The sequence below is a fragment of the Poecilia reticulata genome, chromosome 14 (genome assembly GCF_904066995.2).
Source record: "Poecilia reticulata chromosome 14, P_reticulata-male-v2, whole genome shotgun sequence".
Lineage (NCBI taxonomy): Eukaryota > Metazoa > Chordata > Actinopteri > Cyprinodontiformes > Poeciliidae > Poecilia > Poecilia reticulata.
This window is the reverse complement of record NC_088843.1, coordinates 8,266,547-8,284,502: the sequence shown is the minus strand read 5'-3', so window position 1 is coordinate 8,284,502 and position 17,956 is coordinate 8,266,547. Positions and strand designations below refer to the sequence as shown.

Sequence of the window (17,956 nt, the reverse complement as noted above, 5' to 3'; positions counted from 1 at the left end):
TAAAAAAATTAGACAGTTGACGGATGGGGTGGAGGGTGGACCCAGGATGATGCCCACGTTTTGAAGATCAAAGACTCAAAAGCTGTTTTATATAGTTTATTTTATTAATTTATGCATTTAACACATTCTCGGATGCTGAACATTAGGCTTACTCATGTTGACCCGTTTTTTGACAAAAAAATAAAAAATAAAACAGTCATCAGTAATTCTTCATATACATGCATTCATGCCTAAAGATATAGAAGTTAAATGAATTGCACAAAAGCTGGAAGGGTTACAAATACATAATGGTTAAAAGTTGTTTTTCAGTTTGGGTAGTGTTTGTCTTGACTTGCAGTGGACTCTGGATCTGATGTGATCAATATGCAAATCAATCACTGAGTGAGCATCAGCAATCACAGGGACATAAACACTGATATGCTAATTTCTGCTGGTACACAGGTCAAACTGTTAGATTGAAAGGTAAAGAAACACTCCTCTATCACATCCTGGGTTTGTGATTCAGGAAATGATGGTGGACCATCTCCCAGACCTGTTACTGTGAGAGCCCATGAGAGGCTTAATAATTACTCAGTCTTATCACAAACCCCTGCATACACAAATAGACCACAATTAGAATTAACAAACAGTGCATCATTTTTACTTCATAGGGTTTATCCATCTCGTGATATATCTGGTTAATTGGGGAAGATACCAGAGGAGGGATGTGGGGATTTGAATGCATAAAGGTTCTGAATTGTAATAAAGGAAAATTCAGTTTTAAAATTTCAAGGCACTTGTTTTTCCCAGGTTTCAGGCTCTGTGGGCTCCATGGAGCCATACAGCTGTTATATGCAGACAGATCTCCAAGTTCAGATCCCATCAATCCTCATTTTCTCTAACAAGCTGCGAAATATAAATTTTTCCAGAATCTCTCACATTTATATTTTCATCCTTATTGTTTTGAATAATAAGATGTCTGGCACATGTAAATCCATCTGCCACAAATACAAATAACTACAGGCCAGTTTGAAAATGTTGTGACCAACTAAAGGATTTCTTGAGGAAAAATGTATTATTTTCGAGCAACATTAAGACTTAGAAAACACACTACAATCACTTTTGTAAAATTGATGAATTCCATTTTTTGTCAGTAGATTTGTAAATAACTGCTGTGCTGATATTTTCCTTAAGTTGCCAAAAGCCTTTGACACAAGTGGGCACTGTCTACTATATCTTAAATTACTGGTCAGCTCAAAATTTGCTGTCATTTTCCTCTTTCCCCTTTGCTTTCAAAACAAGAGGGGAATTCAGCCATTTGATTCTTGTGTTATAAGATAAACATATTGAAAAAAAAATGGGGTCCTTTTTAAATTTAAATGTTTTTGTCAAAGAGCAACATGAACGAGTGATAATTTTTTTTCTTATACAAGTCAACATTTTTTTCAGTTCATATTGATGTAATTGAAGTGAAAATGTTTTTTGTATTTTAAAGTAAAACGTTTATTTTGTGCTGAATTTCAACAGCAAAATGCAGCGAGTCCACAGTCGCTGTGTAACCAAAAATATGAGCACTTTACTAAGGTTAAAATGTAATTTCAGTTAATAACTAAATCAGAAACAAAATCCACCTTATGAAAAACAATAAATGGTTTGAATGAAGTTTGACTTAAAACTACACCACTGCTTTCTTGTTCCCCATTTAAACAAAACTTCCCATGAAAAACTAAGCAATGGACTGAATCCATCTGGTGAACTCAACATAATTTCACAAAATCTACAACATTCACACCATTTTACATCACGCTAATCTCCATAAAAAGAATCCATAAATCTTTGAACAGTGATGCAGACTCTGCTGACTGCAAAAAGACTTGACGACCTGCTCTTTGTATAACTTTCCGTTTGTTTCCAGACTGAATGGATGCATGAATGATCACCACCTTGTGGTAGTAAGAGATGCTCACATGCAGAAGTCAGAAAAGAAAAAAAAAAACAGTGGTCTTGCTTTTCGTCAAAAACAAATCGAGAGAACACAAAACAGCTAGAAGAAATAGATTTATCCATACATTCAAAACCAACTTAAAATATTTGGTTCAACATCTCTCTTTTTTTTAAATAATGGATTGACAGTGCACAATTCAAAAATACCATAAAGTCATTGAAGTAGGCATGACCATCCAGTGGTTGACATAACATACACAATACAATCTATTGCGTATTATCTTACATAGTTTTGATTACATTAGGTAATCAAAAGAAAGGTGCATCATTGACCATAATTGTGCTTACACACATACAATCATCTGTCCCTCATCTATACATTCTTCTTGCTAGTAGACTGAATCCAGATGCGAACAGCAGCGTCTTGAAACTGACTTTGTGTTCTGGGGCTGCAGCTGTGAGGAACACAAGACAGTTAGTTCTCTGACCACACAAGGAACAAGCTTAAAGTAACTCCAGAAATGCCTTTTCTAAATATTACTTTTTAATATGTTCATGAACACGACTGCCCGCGTACTGTCAGCGCCACAGGGTTACCTGACCCAGATGATAAAATGTTCCTTTACTTAACGCTAACCAAACAGAATCAGATTGTGAAAAACATTCCAATTGCTTCGCATAACCACTCTAACACTGCAACCTGCACCACTCTCCAACTGGTGCTGGAGAGAGTTATATGAGTGGCGATCTTCTAACAGGCTGAATACAAAATATTGACAGTAGCCAAAGAATACCTTAGTGTTTAAATATACTAAAGTTTGTTTTATTCACACTACATTGGACTGTTGTTCTATTATAAAATAGGAGCATAATCACATAAGTGTGTAAACCTTTCCTATTTCCTTTGGGACAATCAGAACAGCAACAGTATTGTTTACAGTATTGTTCTGTCTTTTCTGCAGCCTTGTTCCCTCTTCTCAGACAAATTTCTCCCATGGGAGACAAATAAATAATCATATAATTACAACTGTGTACATACTAGGCTTCAATTATATTTTCATTTTCTGTTTTCTATTTTTAACCCCTTGCGTGGTTTACTTATGGTGTTTTGTGTGGCGTAGTTATGAATGCTCTGTTTCAAATAGTTCATCTGTCTAAAACAATTGAAGCCATCATTAAGCCTAAAGTTGCTCTCACCTTTGTTAGATTTAGATTTTAAAAGAAAATGAACATAACTAATAGTTTATGATAGGAAATGGAATAGACAGCACTTAAAACAAAAGGCTTGAAGGCCTTCTTTTGATAACCCTAATCTTTAGCTTCTCTTATAGAAAGGAAATAAGTGGGGTTTTTTCATAAACTCCTTCATTCAACAGTTATTAGCACTCCCTTTCTGTCTAATTTTTACTTGGTGTTAGGAGAATGCATGCTTAAATGTGTCCAAATTAACGACAAGGATCCTGCAGTGGTTGGAGCGCTTTGTAGTCTTAAAATTTGTTTCAATGGGATGAAATTTTGTACTGTATATAGAGGCACATTTCTCTTTCACACTCACTTCAGTGAAAGGAAAAAAGGGACATGTCATTCAAATGAACCAACTGTGTTTCGAATTTCCCAACTTAGGGGATGGCCACAAGAAGGGAGCTATTTCCACACAATTTATTCATATCTGCTTCAATAATACAACTGAAACTTTGGTAATCAAGTCCAGAAGAAGGCCTACGTTTGAACTGATCCAAGAACAAGAACAGGGAAATAGTTCAACAAACATAAAATGAAACTTCCTCTGTCAGTCTCAGTTTCTAGACCTAAATCTTATATAAAATCCGCTGTTTGTTCTGAAGAGAAAAGTGTAGAAAAGATTACTTAAACAAATATTCAAAGATCCCTCTCTGAATATACTCCGACTATCTAATATTGCAGTTTCAATACTCTCCTATTTACAAAAGAGAATGGCACTGGCACTGTAATCTGACCCACATGACATTTTTACCCTCTCAAAAAGTTTTTTCCGAAATTATTTCTGTGTTAAATTACAAAGCTGCATATTTTTAAGTTGTTTTTTATTTTTTATTTACCAGAGGTCACTCATGCCTTAACAAATGTAGAGGGTGCGGTAGCTGATTATTTACTCAGAGCAAACTTTTTCAACTCATTCTACAAAGCAGGACAGCACTTGCACTGAGATTCATTTTCTACTGAATGTATATAAAAAAAATCCTTCTATAATTTGCTCACCTGGCAAATTTCTCTCTGTTGCTGTAAAGACACAAACAAAGCAAATGTAGGAAGGACAGTTCAACAACTTGAATATGTGTATGTTTGACATGTATAAAAAAGATTATTCTATAATTTGCTCACCTGGCAAATTTCTCTCTGTTGCTGTAAAGACACAAACAAAGCAAATGTAGGAAGGACAGTTCAACAACTTGAATATGTGTACGTTTTATAAGCGGCACAAACAGAATGCCTTAAATACAAACCGTTTATTGTGTAAGTGGTCTCCATGCCTGCATGGATGTGGTCAAAGACGTGACAATGGAGCAGCCATGTCCCTGGGTTTGCCGCCACCATCTCAACAGTCTGGAACGTCCCAGGGAACAGATCGAAAACATCTGCACGATGCACGTGGTCCGTCTAACACACACACACATATCAGTCCATAAGGTACCGCAAAGGGAACAAAGAAGAGGAAATATGCAAAACAACACAACGGAGGAACTGTGAGTGTCCTGGAACAAACCCTGTAGATGAAGGTTTCGGCATGAAAGTGAACTGTGTGCATGTCTATTTCGTTGCCCATGCCAAGCAGATACCAGTCGACTCTCTCATTCTCCTTCATCACCAGTCCATGGAGGTTACCATACACTCTACCATTTATTCCTGTAACACACACATTTATAAGTCACACAACCAGCTGTGACAGGAAACCATCTGAACATAAAATTAAACCTTTTTACCATAACACTACACTGTTTTCACTATAAATGATGTAAGCTGGAAAGGAGCTGTTTTCTACTTTATTGCGCCATCTTTTATAGACTTGTTATTGTACTTGTGCAAGATTTTTTTTTTTAATCTTAGGATTTTACCACATTTCTCAAGCTGTTTGTTTCAGAATCTAACATTTACTTTGACTGGATGACCACACTGGACCACTGTAAATGTAAACGCTTCTGCTGTTGTAATTTGTGCAGAATGTGGTTTTGGCATTCTCTTGACCAAATAGGTCAGTTGCTGCAAAGCGTCTCACAGAGATCTCTTAAACGGTCCGTGCTTGCCAAAAATAGATGGTCTTTTTTTTTTTAAACGGACGACACTGTGACCATGACGTGCAGACAGAATATGATTCATAAGACCACAGGGAAATGTTTTTAGTCCATGTCGCCATGTTTCATAAGTAAGTCTGAGACAATGTCCCCAAACGTTATATTCAAGGTACGTCTCATCCACACAGTATTTCCACTTGTTTATTTCCACTCTGTGTGTGACTGAAGTTTGCAAATCATTTAATTAAAAAGTAAAAGTTTCCACACCGCCCTCTTTTGTTCGTACCGTGCATCAAGTTACTCTCCTCAAAGTCTTCGTCTTTTGAAAATGTTCCAGGATCAACGCCAAGGTATGTCTTAATGTTGTCATCCAAGTACCAGGACTGGTTTTCATCATACACCAAAAACAGCAGCGCGAACTCCCTGTCTGTGTCCCGCCTTCGTCTGTCGACTAATGCGCCACGGCCCAGAGTCCCAGGCCTGCATATCACCAGGGGCCCAAGAAGACCACTGAAGAGATCCTGAGCATGGACACATGAGTGCTTTAGCTACATGAAAATTAAACTGCAAATTATGTATTTATAAGTTAATGTTTCTGTAAGAGAGAGGGATGTACCTTGATGTAGTCAACAGATGAGAAGTAAGCATAGGTAATGCAGTTAGGATCTGAATTCGTTGGGCCAGAGCTTACAGGAATATCCCAAGTCAACTCAATAATGTGGCCTGAAGGACAGATAGAATATATAAACTCCATAAAGTCAATCCAGGGAAAGCAGCTCCTGTTATACAGAGTTGTTGTTTTCCTTATTCTCACCAGGTTGAACAGCAACGTGTGCACCGCTGGGCTTGACTCCATGTGGTGTGATGGAGTAAGGCCGACTAGCTTTGTTTTTGAATATAATCAGAATCTGCTCTCCCACCTCTCCGTGGATTATCGGACCTACAAATGGAAGAAAGATATTATCTACCATTCTGTGTTTATTTAGCAATGCTGATGCAAGGAGGTGCTAATCTCACCCAAGATGCTCAAGTGTTCCTCCCGTGCCTTCTGAGTTTTGAAGGTTTCATCTGTGTATTCACGATACACTACCTTCTTATAGCGGGAGCCAATCCTGTTCTCCCCTTTACCCACAAATATATTGCCTGGACTGGGAGACATGTACCAATTAGCTTCCATCAACAAACAGTAATAAGTTCCACCACTAATTACAGGCTCCCGGTGCAACACGTAGACACATCATCCCACAGACGTCCTGCCTTACTCACACACCTCTCCTCTGGATTTGTGTTGTGTTTCTCCAGCTCCCAGTGTCTTGTAGGTGAGTAGTCCCATTCAATTTCCTCTGCACTGATATAATACTTCACAATCCTGGTAGGGTCAGAGTGTGGGGCATGTGTTCTTTTGCCCTTGCAAGGTTTGACTTTGTAAAGGTGCCTCATGCCAGCTGAGAAGTGATCTGTTGTTCTGCAGTCCACCTCAAAAAAACCTGAGAGGGTCAATGAACAAAACTAATTATTTCATCAATTTTTATTATCACGATTCTTAGTAAATTTCCTGTTGGAACAAAAAAGATTGTCTTCAACTGTTTGAAGGTTTTGTGTGGGAGGGTAACACACCCCTCATTCTGTTTTAAATTACGTTTGTCCCATAGCTTCAGCTTATCACTTAAATCCAACTATTGAGATTTCCTGCAAATTGTCCCATCAGGAATTTTGTGGAACTCATGTTTTCCTAAAATTCAAGCAATGACACAACAGGAAATGTCATGATACAAACCAAGAAGACCCTTGTTGAGTCCCAGGTATACATACTACACTTTGTGAAGACTTTTTTTAATTAATAAGCAATTGTATTGGATGAATTGATCAGCAAGTATATAAAGCCTATGAAAAAGACAGCGATACATTTTGTTCTACTGGATGTTGATATCTATAGAAAATGAAATAAAAAACAAAGAATTTGTTTAGCAAATTAAGTGCCAAAACCTGAAAACCCGAAAAACTCCAACCTACATTTGCTCTTTGCTATTTATTTTTTTGCCAGCGATATTAACAACTATTGTGGAAGGTCCAAAGGGTCACAGGGTTTTGGTCTCCAAACATTATCCTCCCTTAGATCATATTTTATAATACTTTTGCAGTTGCAGAAAATGAATGCATAACTAACCATGATTATTTGGCTGCATGAAGAGAGCTGCAGTGGTGTGGGGAAACAGGCTGACTGTATCGCGTGTAGAGCTTTGTTTCTTGAAGGTGTTTCCCTCAAAATACACTCCGTGTATGTCTGCCTCTGTGCCGAGCCCAAAGGTGTACCACATGACATTGTCCCCGGCACACATTTCCAGCCCCGGAAGGTTCCCGTACATGAGTCCATTTATAGCTGAAAGAGAAAGGGACAAAATAATTAGTGGAAGTACAAGCTGGATCTCGAAAGATAAAACTATGATCTTCGTTCATAAAAGACTCATTAAGAGAAAACTGTGCAGCCTTTTTCAAACAAACTGATTACCATGCATTTTGTTGCTCTCCACAAAGTTATCGTCTTCTTCATCTGTCTCAGCAGTGCCGAAAAGCTTGATGTTTTCACTCAAGTACCAGCTCAAGTTTTCGTCCATGACAGAGAAAAGGAGGAAGAACTCCTTGTCAATACCCTTCTGTTGAACAATAAACACTTACAATTGAGGAAACAGAAGGGCGTTTAGAAATTACAGCATGTGTTTATGTATGGCTTTGTAGCAGTGCACCTATAATTAGAGGATACATAACACAGTAGGTAGGATTCTCTTATTGTGGGAAAAGTGTGTGTGCAAAGAGATTATAAAACCCCTACCTGGATTCCATTCTCCCCCAGCGCTCCTCGTTTACACACAAGCAGAGGTCCGACTAATCCGGAGTTGGTATCCTTGACAGGATCCGTGGCGGAGTAGTACAGGTAGGGAATACAGGGAGAATCGGACGACGACGGGCCTTCCAGCACCCGCCAAGTGTAGACGAATTCCTTACCCGGGTCAACATGCGACCCTGGATTGTCAGAACCTGAAACATTACAGACAAAGCAATGAAAGTTCAGTTAATACACCTCCACAGTCTCATTATATTTTGTGTTCGTTCAAATATAGTTTACCTTTTTTTTATTACTGTTACTATTTTCTTTTATTATTATCTTAATTCCCTGAGTCAATATTGTTTTTAATTTTTTGTGAATCCAACTGTATCTCTGTGATTTGGAACAAATTAGCAAAACAGTGTGAAACTAAAAAAGTTTAACTTTAAAAAAGAGTAGAGATATTTTTGACAAAGGCACAACAAAGTTTTTTTTTAAATTTAATTTCATAAGAGGCTGAAAGAAAAACCTCCAGAAGCAGTAATTTTTTAGCCTCTAAAGTTTGCAGTGAGCAGTATTGTCACCGACTGCTTCCTCACCATCTTCGTAGCTGGTTCCCTGGAAATGTTTCTCATAGTGAAGTCCATGAGGATGAATGCTGTAGCTTCTATTGGCCTTGTTCTGGAATGTCACTCTGAGAATATCTCCCTCCTCTGCCCTCAGAACAGGACCTGGTCAAAGGTTTGAAAAAGGAAATTAACAGTGGGCTGCTGCAAGACAAGCAACTTTAACATTAAATAAGACATTTGGAGAAAAAGCCAGAGAGAAAAACAAGTACCCAAAAGTCCATGATCGGATGGGGATGCTTTGACGTGGGTGAAGGTATTGTCTGTGTACTCTTTGTATATTACTTTTACATAGGTACCGCCGATTGCTCCGTTATTTCGGCTAAAAAACACCTCTGATGCCCTACAAAGGAAAGGACAACAGAAAACAACCAGATCAATAGATCTATTTTTCTGTTCCTGACAGACACAGAAAACTTGATTCAACAAAACATGATCAGCTAAGAACAAATCAGAGCCCAGATGCAGACAGACAATGCTTCCTATATGATGTCAGTTTTTATAGGAAGCTATAAAGCTAGAACAAGTGAAGCATATAACAAGGATTACATTTAACAAGGATTACATTTCCTACAAAATTAGTATAAAAATGAGAAAAGTTCATAACAGACATTTCTTACTTCTACTACCTCTAGTGGCAGTTTTTAAATAAAGTATTACCAGGTGAAAAAACAGTAAAACTTTTTTACAACTGCTAGCCAGCTATTTTTTTTCTGTGTTTGTATTTCTATGCTTAGCCAAGATCTCTTAGATCACAGTTTTTTCTGCTAGTTCTGCTAGAATAACTAAGCTAATAGCTTAACTTAGCTATTCTTGCTCTTCCTATTAAACAAGTGTTTTTCCCTCATGTAATGTTTATTTCTCCTTTAGCTCCTTCTTACTTATAGATCCATTTACCCAGTTATTCTAATTTTAAATAACATTTCTGCTGATATTTGTACTCCTCTGTTGTTTTCATTGTCACTTCTTGTAAATAGCCTGTTGTTATTTTAATGCTGAAATACACATGCACATGTTGTACATTTTTTAAATGATCTTACTAAGTTGGACATGCCTTTGAATCAAAGTACACCATTTTTAATAATGACGTATTTATCAAGATTATTGTGTGAATCTTGATGATTCAATTGCCTGTCTCTTTGCTGCTGTTGCTCCAGAATTTCCCTACTGTGGGATAATAAAGGATATTTCTATTCTATTCTAGTCTTGTCTGGTCTGATCTAGTCTAGTCTGGTCTAGTCTATTCTGCCCACAGCCTGCCCAGGTTAGGGCTGACTGCTAACCTCTTCACTCCCCCAGATGATGTTGCTTTCTAAGTTTTCTTTCCTACCTCTTCCTAAGGAGATCCAATCAATGCCTCTGTTTCCTCTCTGGGGGCCTGGCCAAGATTTCCACTCTTAATCCTGTATCTCTCACAGCGTCCTCTGCTCCTTTCATGCCAGTGTTAAGAGCGGTATCCCCACCCCCAGTAGAAGGTCCTCAACTCATATCCTGGGGATGTTTGGATTACTTTGGTGTTTCTTTTTTTGGTTGTTGTGACTCAGTGACAAGTCTAGTTGTCTTACAATTGGAAAGTTACCTGTCAATCTATTCTGGTGTGTGCATTTGTGAATAGCTGTAGTGTAAAATGCTTTGAGGTGTTAACGTGACAAGATGTGGGCCATTTAAGTTCAGACCTTTCATTATTTATTGGAATTCAGTCGGGACTCTGGCTCAATCACTTTAAAACTCATACACCATTTCACTGAAAGTCCACATTTTCAGAGCACAAATCTCACCAATGGGCCTTAGTTCTGGATTATTCAAAACATTACACTACTAGGCCTCACATGAGACAATGCTAAGCGTGATTACTCACCTGCCTTCTTCAGTAAGCGATGTGTTTTTAATCAGATTCTTTTCTGAGGGGGCATAGTTCCACTGGACTTCCTCTGCTGCCAGGTAGAAATTCCTGACAACACCAGGTGTTGGTGTGCTGCCAGACGAAGAATCACATGACATCACTTCGTAAAAGGCCTGCATACCAGCTGAAAAAAAAAAATCAAATAGGCACAAAATATGAGTTTGTTTTCAAAAATAACTTGCTTATCTTTAAATGACAGGAAATTGAAGAACATCAAAAAGTGTTACTGTTACACCACTTATAGACTTTAACAATTAATGCCTTGCAAAACATTTTACGCACTTTCAACATTTTCACAATTTGTCATGATCCAACTAAAACATTCACTGTATTTTTTTTTCATAACTAATGTCACACACCAGCACATATTGGTGCATACCGGTGAAGTAAAAGAAAGAATACATGCTTGTCTAAATGTTTTAAATGTTCAAATAAAAAAAACTGACATCCTGAATCAGTTCTTTCCGACCAATTTTGGTGTAATTAACACTGGACTTTTACCTACTTTGGAAATAAGACTGAATCTTTGTTCTTTGCAGAATAGTTAAAGCTCAGTCAGACTGGGTGGAGTCTGGGATGACCATTTAATTCCATGTTTTGACACATTTTGTCCACCCAAGCTGATGATTTTTGCAGCACCTCCTGAACTACCATGGGACTCTTTTCTGTTTCACAGTTTAAAGCTCTTCTTGCAAGACCAATTATCTTAGGTGATCATATTTAGGCAAATTAGCAATCATGCTTTGTTTTCTTATTTTTATAGGTGTTATATGGACAGTTGCCCAGGCTGGTTATAAAAAGGGGGCTCCCAAATAAGGTTAAACAAGTATAAAATGTAATCTGTTTTTGTTGCTTATGCAATCAATAGGAAGCTGGAAACACATATTTGCTACTGAAAGTACAGAGACTTTTGTTTGTACCTATTGAAGACTACTTCACTTTTTTCCAGCCAGAAATGAGATGAATTCCTGTGTTTTTATTGGTCAGCGAATGGCAGACTAAGAGGATTTCTAAGGGTGATTTTCATACAAAAACCATAACTGATTATGCTATATTCTTTCCAGTTTTAGATGATCAATTGTACAGTTCTTTGTGAGATAGTTTATACTTATAATACAGTTTTATAAGAAAGCCAATTTCTCAATTGGTTTATCTCTGACATGTCTGCTTTGTTCTTTAGTTTTCAAAATTCTGTTTGTTCACTACAAACAAACCTTAGAGTCCTTCACAGAGCAACCACATTCAAACCGAGATCAACTGCATTAGATATTTTTTTAACTGCTTCCTTAAGTCATTTGGTTGCTCTGGCTTTTGCTAAGGAGTAACAGAGTAGTGAAGTGGAGTAAATATAAATGGTGATGGCATTCTTCACACCTCATTCTCCATATCATCTTGATCTGTCATGTCTTGGAAAATAAAACTTTCGCTTATTTACTGGGAAGAATGAACTGATAATGGAGGTTGCTGAGCGAGTGTTATACTTAAGGAACTGATAACGGAAGTTTCAGTGAAGATGTTTTTTCTTCTTTTTCCAACCTAAACCTGTTTGAACCAGGTTTGATTTAGGGACAGAGATATCAATTAACCAGAGATGGGAGAAACAGAGAGAAACTCCCTACGGGAGAGAGATGGGTCAAAGGCACCATGTACGTGACTGATAAGATATAAAAGAATTGTTATGTGTTAAGTTTTACTTCTTCCTTCTTCTCTCTTCCGATCTTTTCTCACTCGCTGATACTTACTCACTCTGATTTTCTAAATAAAATATATAAAGACAAATACGCATTTCTCTGACTGATTCAGTGTCTTGCTCTCTCCCAAAACGAAAACAATTTTTCCTAAACAGTTGCATAAAAATGTGAGAAACATTTTCAAGGAAATGTATTTGCTGTATTTTGAGAGAGTACAATTCTTTGAGGCGGACGTTCACTGGACTTTGGACACCAATAAAACACATCACGGCCCGATTTGGACAGAAACACACCCCTCTGCTATGTGAATGCTGGTAACACAAAACAGCAGCACCCCACAGAAACACATTCTCCCCTGTCAGCAGCTGTTGGCAGCCAGTTAGAGGGAGCAGAGGCGAAACAAAGGTTAAAGGGCAAGTTGTCCTACCTTGTAAGTGGTCGTTAACCTGGCAGCTCAGCAGCCACTTTCCTCTCATTTTTGGGACCATTGCAGCCGTAGCGAACGTGGCTGGAAACAGGCTGATTGTGTCAGTGCGGTGGCCTCGGTCCAGCAGAGTGTTTCCATGGAAAAAAGCACTGTGGATGTCCACTTCGTTACCCATCCCAAATAAATGCCAGGCTACAGGCCGGTGCTGGCAGAGCTTAATACCAGGCAGATTACCAAATGTGTACCCGTTTATAGCTGTAGTGCAAAAGAACACATAATTAAATGAACAGCAAATAAAAAAACTAGTGTATTTACAGAATCTAGTGTTATTGCAATTAACTTTTCAACAAAAGTGAAGCAGAAAAGGATTACGATCAGAAAACTAATTTACCAGTAGAAAGTATTCTTTTGATAATGCGTGCAGTTGTTTTAAACAAGGACAGTCTTAAAAGGGGAGAAAGGTTCTCACCATGCATCAAGTTTGACTCCTCAAACTCTGAATCGTCTGAAGAGACCCGATCTGGTTCCAAGCATCTCTTAATGTTGTCTTCCAGGTACCAGCTCAAGTTTTCGTCCACCACACTGAACAACAAGTAGATGTCCTGATCGACATCCTTGCGGGCCGACTCCGAAACCTGTCTTCCAGGATTCTTCAGAATACCTTAGAGAACAAATAACAGTTAATGTCTTTTCAGATATTTTTATTTAATTGGAGAACTTCTCCTACAATTATTTTTAAAATTAATGCTGGGTTCAGCTAATTTATTATTAAAGACATATATAGTGCAGATAAGGACAATGCAGTTCTTCTATATTATATACACAATGAAACTCTCCAGAGAAGCTGACAGTGTTTCATATACTTTTTTGTACCTTTCTTGCATGTGATGAGAGGTCCAATGAGGCCTGAAGCAATATCCTTTGGAGTATCAATGTGGGAGTGATAGATCCAGGTCAAGCAGTTGGCGTCATCGTTTGTGGGGACAAACCTCGGTCTTACCTCCCAGCGGTAAGTGTAGCTGCCCCCTGGAGGTACAGAGTCGTCCTCCTTCCAATTATTGGGTGTCTTGTCTGGATACAGAGCCCCTGGTAAAACAAAGCCCATTATTAGTGCTCTCATTATTCGCGTTCAGATCAATTTTACAGAAGAGGAGCAATAATATACTTTCACTTCCTCAGATTTACCACATCATTCAATTACTTTAGGTTCTCTTGAGTTTATTTACGTGATTTTGTGGCCTTTTAACTTAAAATTGGTCAAGAACTTAATGAAATATCAACTTTCTTTTCCTTAGCATTCCATCTTTTGAGCGCAATAATTTTAAGTGAATTTAATGGGTTTAAAGTTTTGATTTACAACAAATTCTACAAATCCAACAGATCCAGATTATACAGAAGCTTATAGTCATCTCAGTTCAATCATACAGAAGAATTAAAAGATGATTAAGTACATTGAAACTTGATTCCAGCAAGGCAACAAGGCAGTAAAGTTCACAACCAACTGCATTAATTAACTGACTATGCAGCAAACGCGTCTCCTGATCAAGAACAAGAAAATAATGAAGAGATGGCGTTAATATCTTTCCAGCATTTCCTCAAACTGAGGATGAATTTGGCAAAAGTGGAAAAATGCAAAGAAACTTCCTACTGTCATCTGCCTGTGCATTTTACATAATTTTAGAACTGTTTTGTAGTTTATAGAATGAATGTAACTGTTTACTCTATATTTCCCATTCAAAAAGCTTAATCACACTGCATTTGAATTTGGAGCACTTTGCACTGGTGAACCTTAAACCAAAAGCATTTTCCTCACATGACAGTGGTTAATAACTAAATGTATTAGTTCTATGTATCTGATGACAGTCTTTATAGTTCCTCTTTCAAGCACATATTCTTCTATTCCTGAGCAGTTTCAGTTTGGTACATCTGCAGAAATTTAACAGAAAAGCTTCATGAAGATAAAAAAACATAAATAAGTGGTTTGTGTTTTGACTGTGATTAAAAAAAGTCTTCGCCAGGATGGGGGTGTGATTAAATGGGGTGGTGGAGAGCAGGAAATGCTCAACAGAAACTAAAGCCTCTCAGAGCTGTCACGGTAATCTTACTCTTGTGTAATGTAGCAGCTGGAAGAGACCACTGAACACATTCCACTAGAGTCTGTGACGATCAGGGAGTAATGGAGCTTAAAACGGGGCTTCCCAGTCATTTTATACTGGAGAACTAACTGAGCAGAGATACTTTCACTTTCTAAAATAACACCATGACAATAATGCTTATATGTACTGTATATAAGCAACTGTAGTTGACATACTTAGTGTAAATTAATGCTTCATGGGTCCACATGTTCAGACATGCCTATCCAACACATGTTCTTTATAAGAACTTGTGATTCCTCTCCAACTGTGAGTTTGTTCATTGTGTGATATTTTACCTTCTGTGTTCTTCTCGTAGAAAAGTCCATGGGGATGTATGGAGTAGCTCCTGTTAGCAAAGTTTTTTAGGTGAATTATGACGACATCATCAAGCTCAGCTCGCAATACGGGTCCCAGAAAACCAAGCCAATCTGGCCTGGCCGCCAGGTGGCTGTAGGTGGCATCTGTGTACTCTCTGTACATTGCTTTCTTGTAGGTACTGCCAATGCGATCTTTCCCTCTTTCCAGGAAAATAGATGCATGTCTGAAATAGAAAGAGGAGGAAGTAGTTACATGTAAAGTAGAGGAACTATACAAAAGAGATATATCTCAGACCATAAGGCCATCTTGAACACTTATGTGTTCTGTTTGGAGAGCAAACCAATTCTGTTGTGTTGCACATAGTAAAATTTTACTCAAGTAGCTGAAAAAATTGTAGGTCTTACAGAAGCTGATTTTTGCTAATTATGCAGCATAGTTTAAAACTGGCCAGATCCTCTACAATGTGAGATGTTTTTGTTATGATTACATGTTTTTCAAGGATAATAAGCTGTTTCTGAACCTGTGACAAATGCAGTTTTGCTACTATGTATCCACCTCAAAACTACAGCAATCAGAAAAGAAGAACAATGTATACTTGTAACTTCTATTTTGATCTTTTTGCAAGGTCGCGGGGCTTTCTGGCTTGTTGTGTAATAAAAAAACTTCATGGCTGTGTGGTGATAAGGTGTTTTATAATTGTTCATGTTTTTCTGTTTTCTCTGGCAATGTTCAGGTGAAGTATTAATTCAATGTTTGGCTTTTTATGAAAAAAAAGGATTCTCTTCGATTTACTGTGATCAATTTTTCTTTTTCTTTTTTTTTTACAAGAAGTAAGTAACTGAAAGAGAGAACATAAGAACAAAATAATTTTTCCACAAATCCTGCATGTTAAAAAGCTCTGTTGCTTTCAAGTACACAACCTATTCCTTCACTTTTATTTATTATTTAAGAAATTGCTGATGCTTGTTTTTAAATGTCAGATCAGCTGTTGAAATATCCTACATCAAATAAATCATACAAAAATCACTAAAATACAACCTGCCTAACAACATGAGGCAGAGTCAGTTTGCGTCATGTCGAAACAGTTTCTTGTTGCTTTTTTTGATCTCAAAAAGCAGGAAGAATTTCAAGAAGCAAAAGAAATTCAAGAAGTAATGAAAAACAGTGACACAAATTGATAGCAGTGGCTAAATTACTCCAAGAGCACTGCAATAACTCATCCAGAGGGTCACAAAAGAATATGACAATAATGCCAGAGGCAGAAAAATTATCCATAGGAGAGATCCAAAGTAGAAACAACAGTGAGATCCATCTAATATTTGTCACAACACTTCTTGATGTTCCTTAAGTATTTTTGGTGTATGAACAGATGAAACAAAGATTAAACTTTTTGAAAAGTGTCTGTCGTATTACATTTGACATAAAACTGACATAACATTTCAGAAAAAGAACATCATACTCATAGTCAAACATGGGAGTAGTGTGATGGTCCTTTAATAATGGAATATTCCACTCTATAAGTGAAAGTTTTGCAGAAAGTCTGGAATTGGGTCTTGAAAAGTGAAAATGATACAAACTATGAAATTAAGCAAATTAGCATGTTTATCTGGGAATTGCTTAGAAATGTCAATAAGTCAAAAACAGGCACTTAATCTGAGATCCTGTGACCTGACCACAAGCAGGCCACCAGTGGTCAAAAATCCTTGATGCTGCCTCCATTAGATTTGGAGGGTAATTCGTTGTTTTTCACACTGGGCCATGTGTCCGGTTTAGTTTAAAATCCTAATTTGAGATTTTGAAATAAGTTTGTATTGACTCAGTTGGTCTGAAAGAAAACTTGCTTTTGTGTTCTGAAACAAAAATAAAATAAAATTGAGAGGTATACCAAACACTTTTTCATCTCACTTTATATAGGTATAGCTTCACCAAAATAACTTTTAGACCTTCTCTTTCCTGTTCTGTGACTGGTGTGAAAACACGTAGTAGGTGCATCGATGCGTCAGAAGAGCAGCGCGTTTTTCTCTGTTAACATTTCGGGCATCAGTCAGACCACCAGCCACGCACAACAGTCCGGCCAGAGGTGGACTGTTGTCCACTGTTGTCTCTCACACCTTGATAACGTGCTCTAATAACCCGAAGAAGAATATTTTCCATCTAGAAATAGTAAATCCTTTCTCCGTTCATTTTCAGATTCTTCTTGTCTCTTCACTATTAAGCACATGTGAATACTTTCACACCTCATGTGGGTTGGTCACAGAAAGTGATCAAATGGATGAAGATGGAAACGTAAAGATCACCACTAAAAACGTCTCTCCAACAAGCCTGAATAGACTCATAAAAACTTACTCGTCATCTGCGATGTTTTGGCCGGTCAGTAGATTTTTTTCACTTGGTGCGTAAGACCAGTCGTCCTCTATGATTCCGATATAGTAAACTCTCTCCCTGCTGTATGCCCCTTCCGCGCCAAACGAGAGAAAAAGCAACGCATTACTTAGCAAGAGCCAGAGTCTCCGAGCCATGTTAGGATGTGACCTCTGTGTGTTGACGGGAAGGAAGCTCGGAGGAACAAGTGAAACCTCCGCAGAGAGACTGAAGTGCGTCCAGGGTGCAGCACTTACGAAACCCTGCAAATGAAAACAGTTAGTCCATTCAGCCGGAGAGCACCGGTGATATGACCGCCTCCTGTGGCACCAGATGGGCAGGCATAACAAGCACTCGCTCTGGCACGTCAAAAATATAACCAAATTCCTCTGCAGAGACATTAAGATAGTCGATTAATTTTACGGACTCAAACACACAAGAGAGCTCTAATCTCAGTTTGCTGGTTTTTTTTGTTTTTG

General features: G+C 37.9%; 1 protein-coding gene across 3 annotated transcripts; it reads right to left on the bottom strand.

The window, feature by feature from the left end:
• Positions 1-82: 82 nt before the first annotated feature.
• On the bottom strand, positions 83-17,917 carry hephl1b (hephaestin-like 1b). 3 transcript variants are annotated; one of them, XM_081615548.1, is made up of 20 exons: positions 17,463-17,917; positions 15,095-15,339; positions 13,537-13,749; positions 13,133-13,324; positions 12,664-12,918; positions 10,501-10,669; positions 8,855-8,985; positions 8,616-8,747; positions 8,023-8,228; positions 7,702-7,846; positions 7,360-7,572; positions 6,463-6,679; positions 6,210-6,340; positions 6,007-6,132; positions 5,809-5,915; positions 5,479-5,713; positions 4,667-4,806; positions 4,407-4,560; positions 4,285-4,305; positions 83-2,378 (listed from the first exon to the last, which is right to left on the bottom strand). In XM_081615548.1, exons 1-20 carry the CDS (start codon positions 17,876-17,878, stop codon positions 2,293-2,295), a joined length of 3,534 nt encoding a protein of 1,177 aa, XP_081471674.1. In that variant the 5' UTR covers positions 17,879-17,917; the 3' UTR covers positions 83-2,292. The 3 variants fall into 3 exon arrangements, with proteins under 3 accessions (XP_081471674.1, XP_017164233.2, XP_081471675.1); XM_017308744.2 differs by lacking the exon at positions 4,285-4,305 and adding an exon at positions 4,162-4,182 and having other exon boundaries at positions 17,463-17,916; XM_081615549.1 differs by lacking the exon at positions 4,285-4,305.
• Positions 17,918-17,956: the final 39 nt, after the last annotated feature.

What these genes read in the sequence shown, in the direction of transcription:
- hephl1b (XM_081615548.1), bottom strand. Translation starts at nt 17,878, where the DNA reads ATGTCTCTGCAGAGGAATTTGGTTATATTTTTGACGTGCCAGAGCGAG. An exon ending in GGAACACTTGAGCATCTTGG is followed by an intron (nt 6,133 to 6,209) that starts GTGAGATTAGCA and finishes TTCCATTTGTAG; the next exon opens with GTCCGATAATCCACGGAGAG. An exon ending in CATCTGTTGACTACATCAAG is followed by an intron (nt 5,714 to 5,808) that starts GTACATCCCTCT and finishes GTCCATGCTCAG; the next exon opens with GATCTCTTCAGTGGTCTTCT.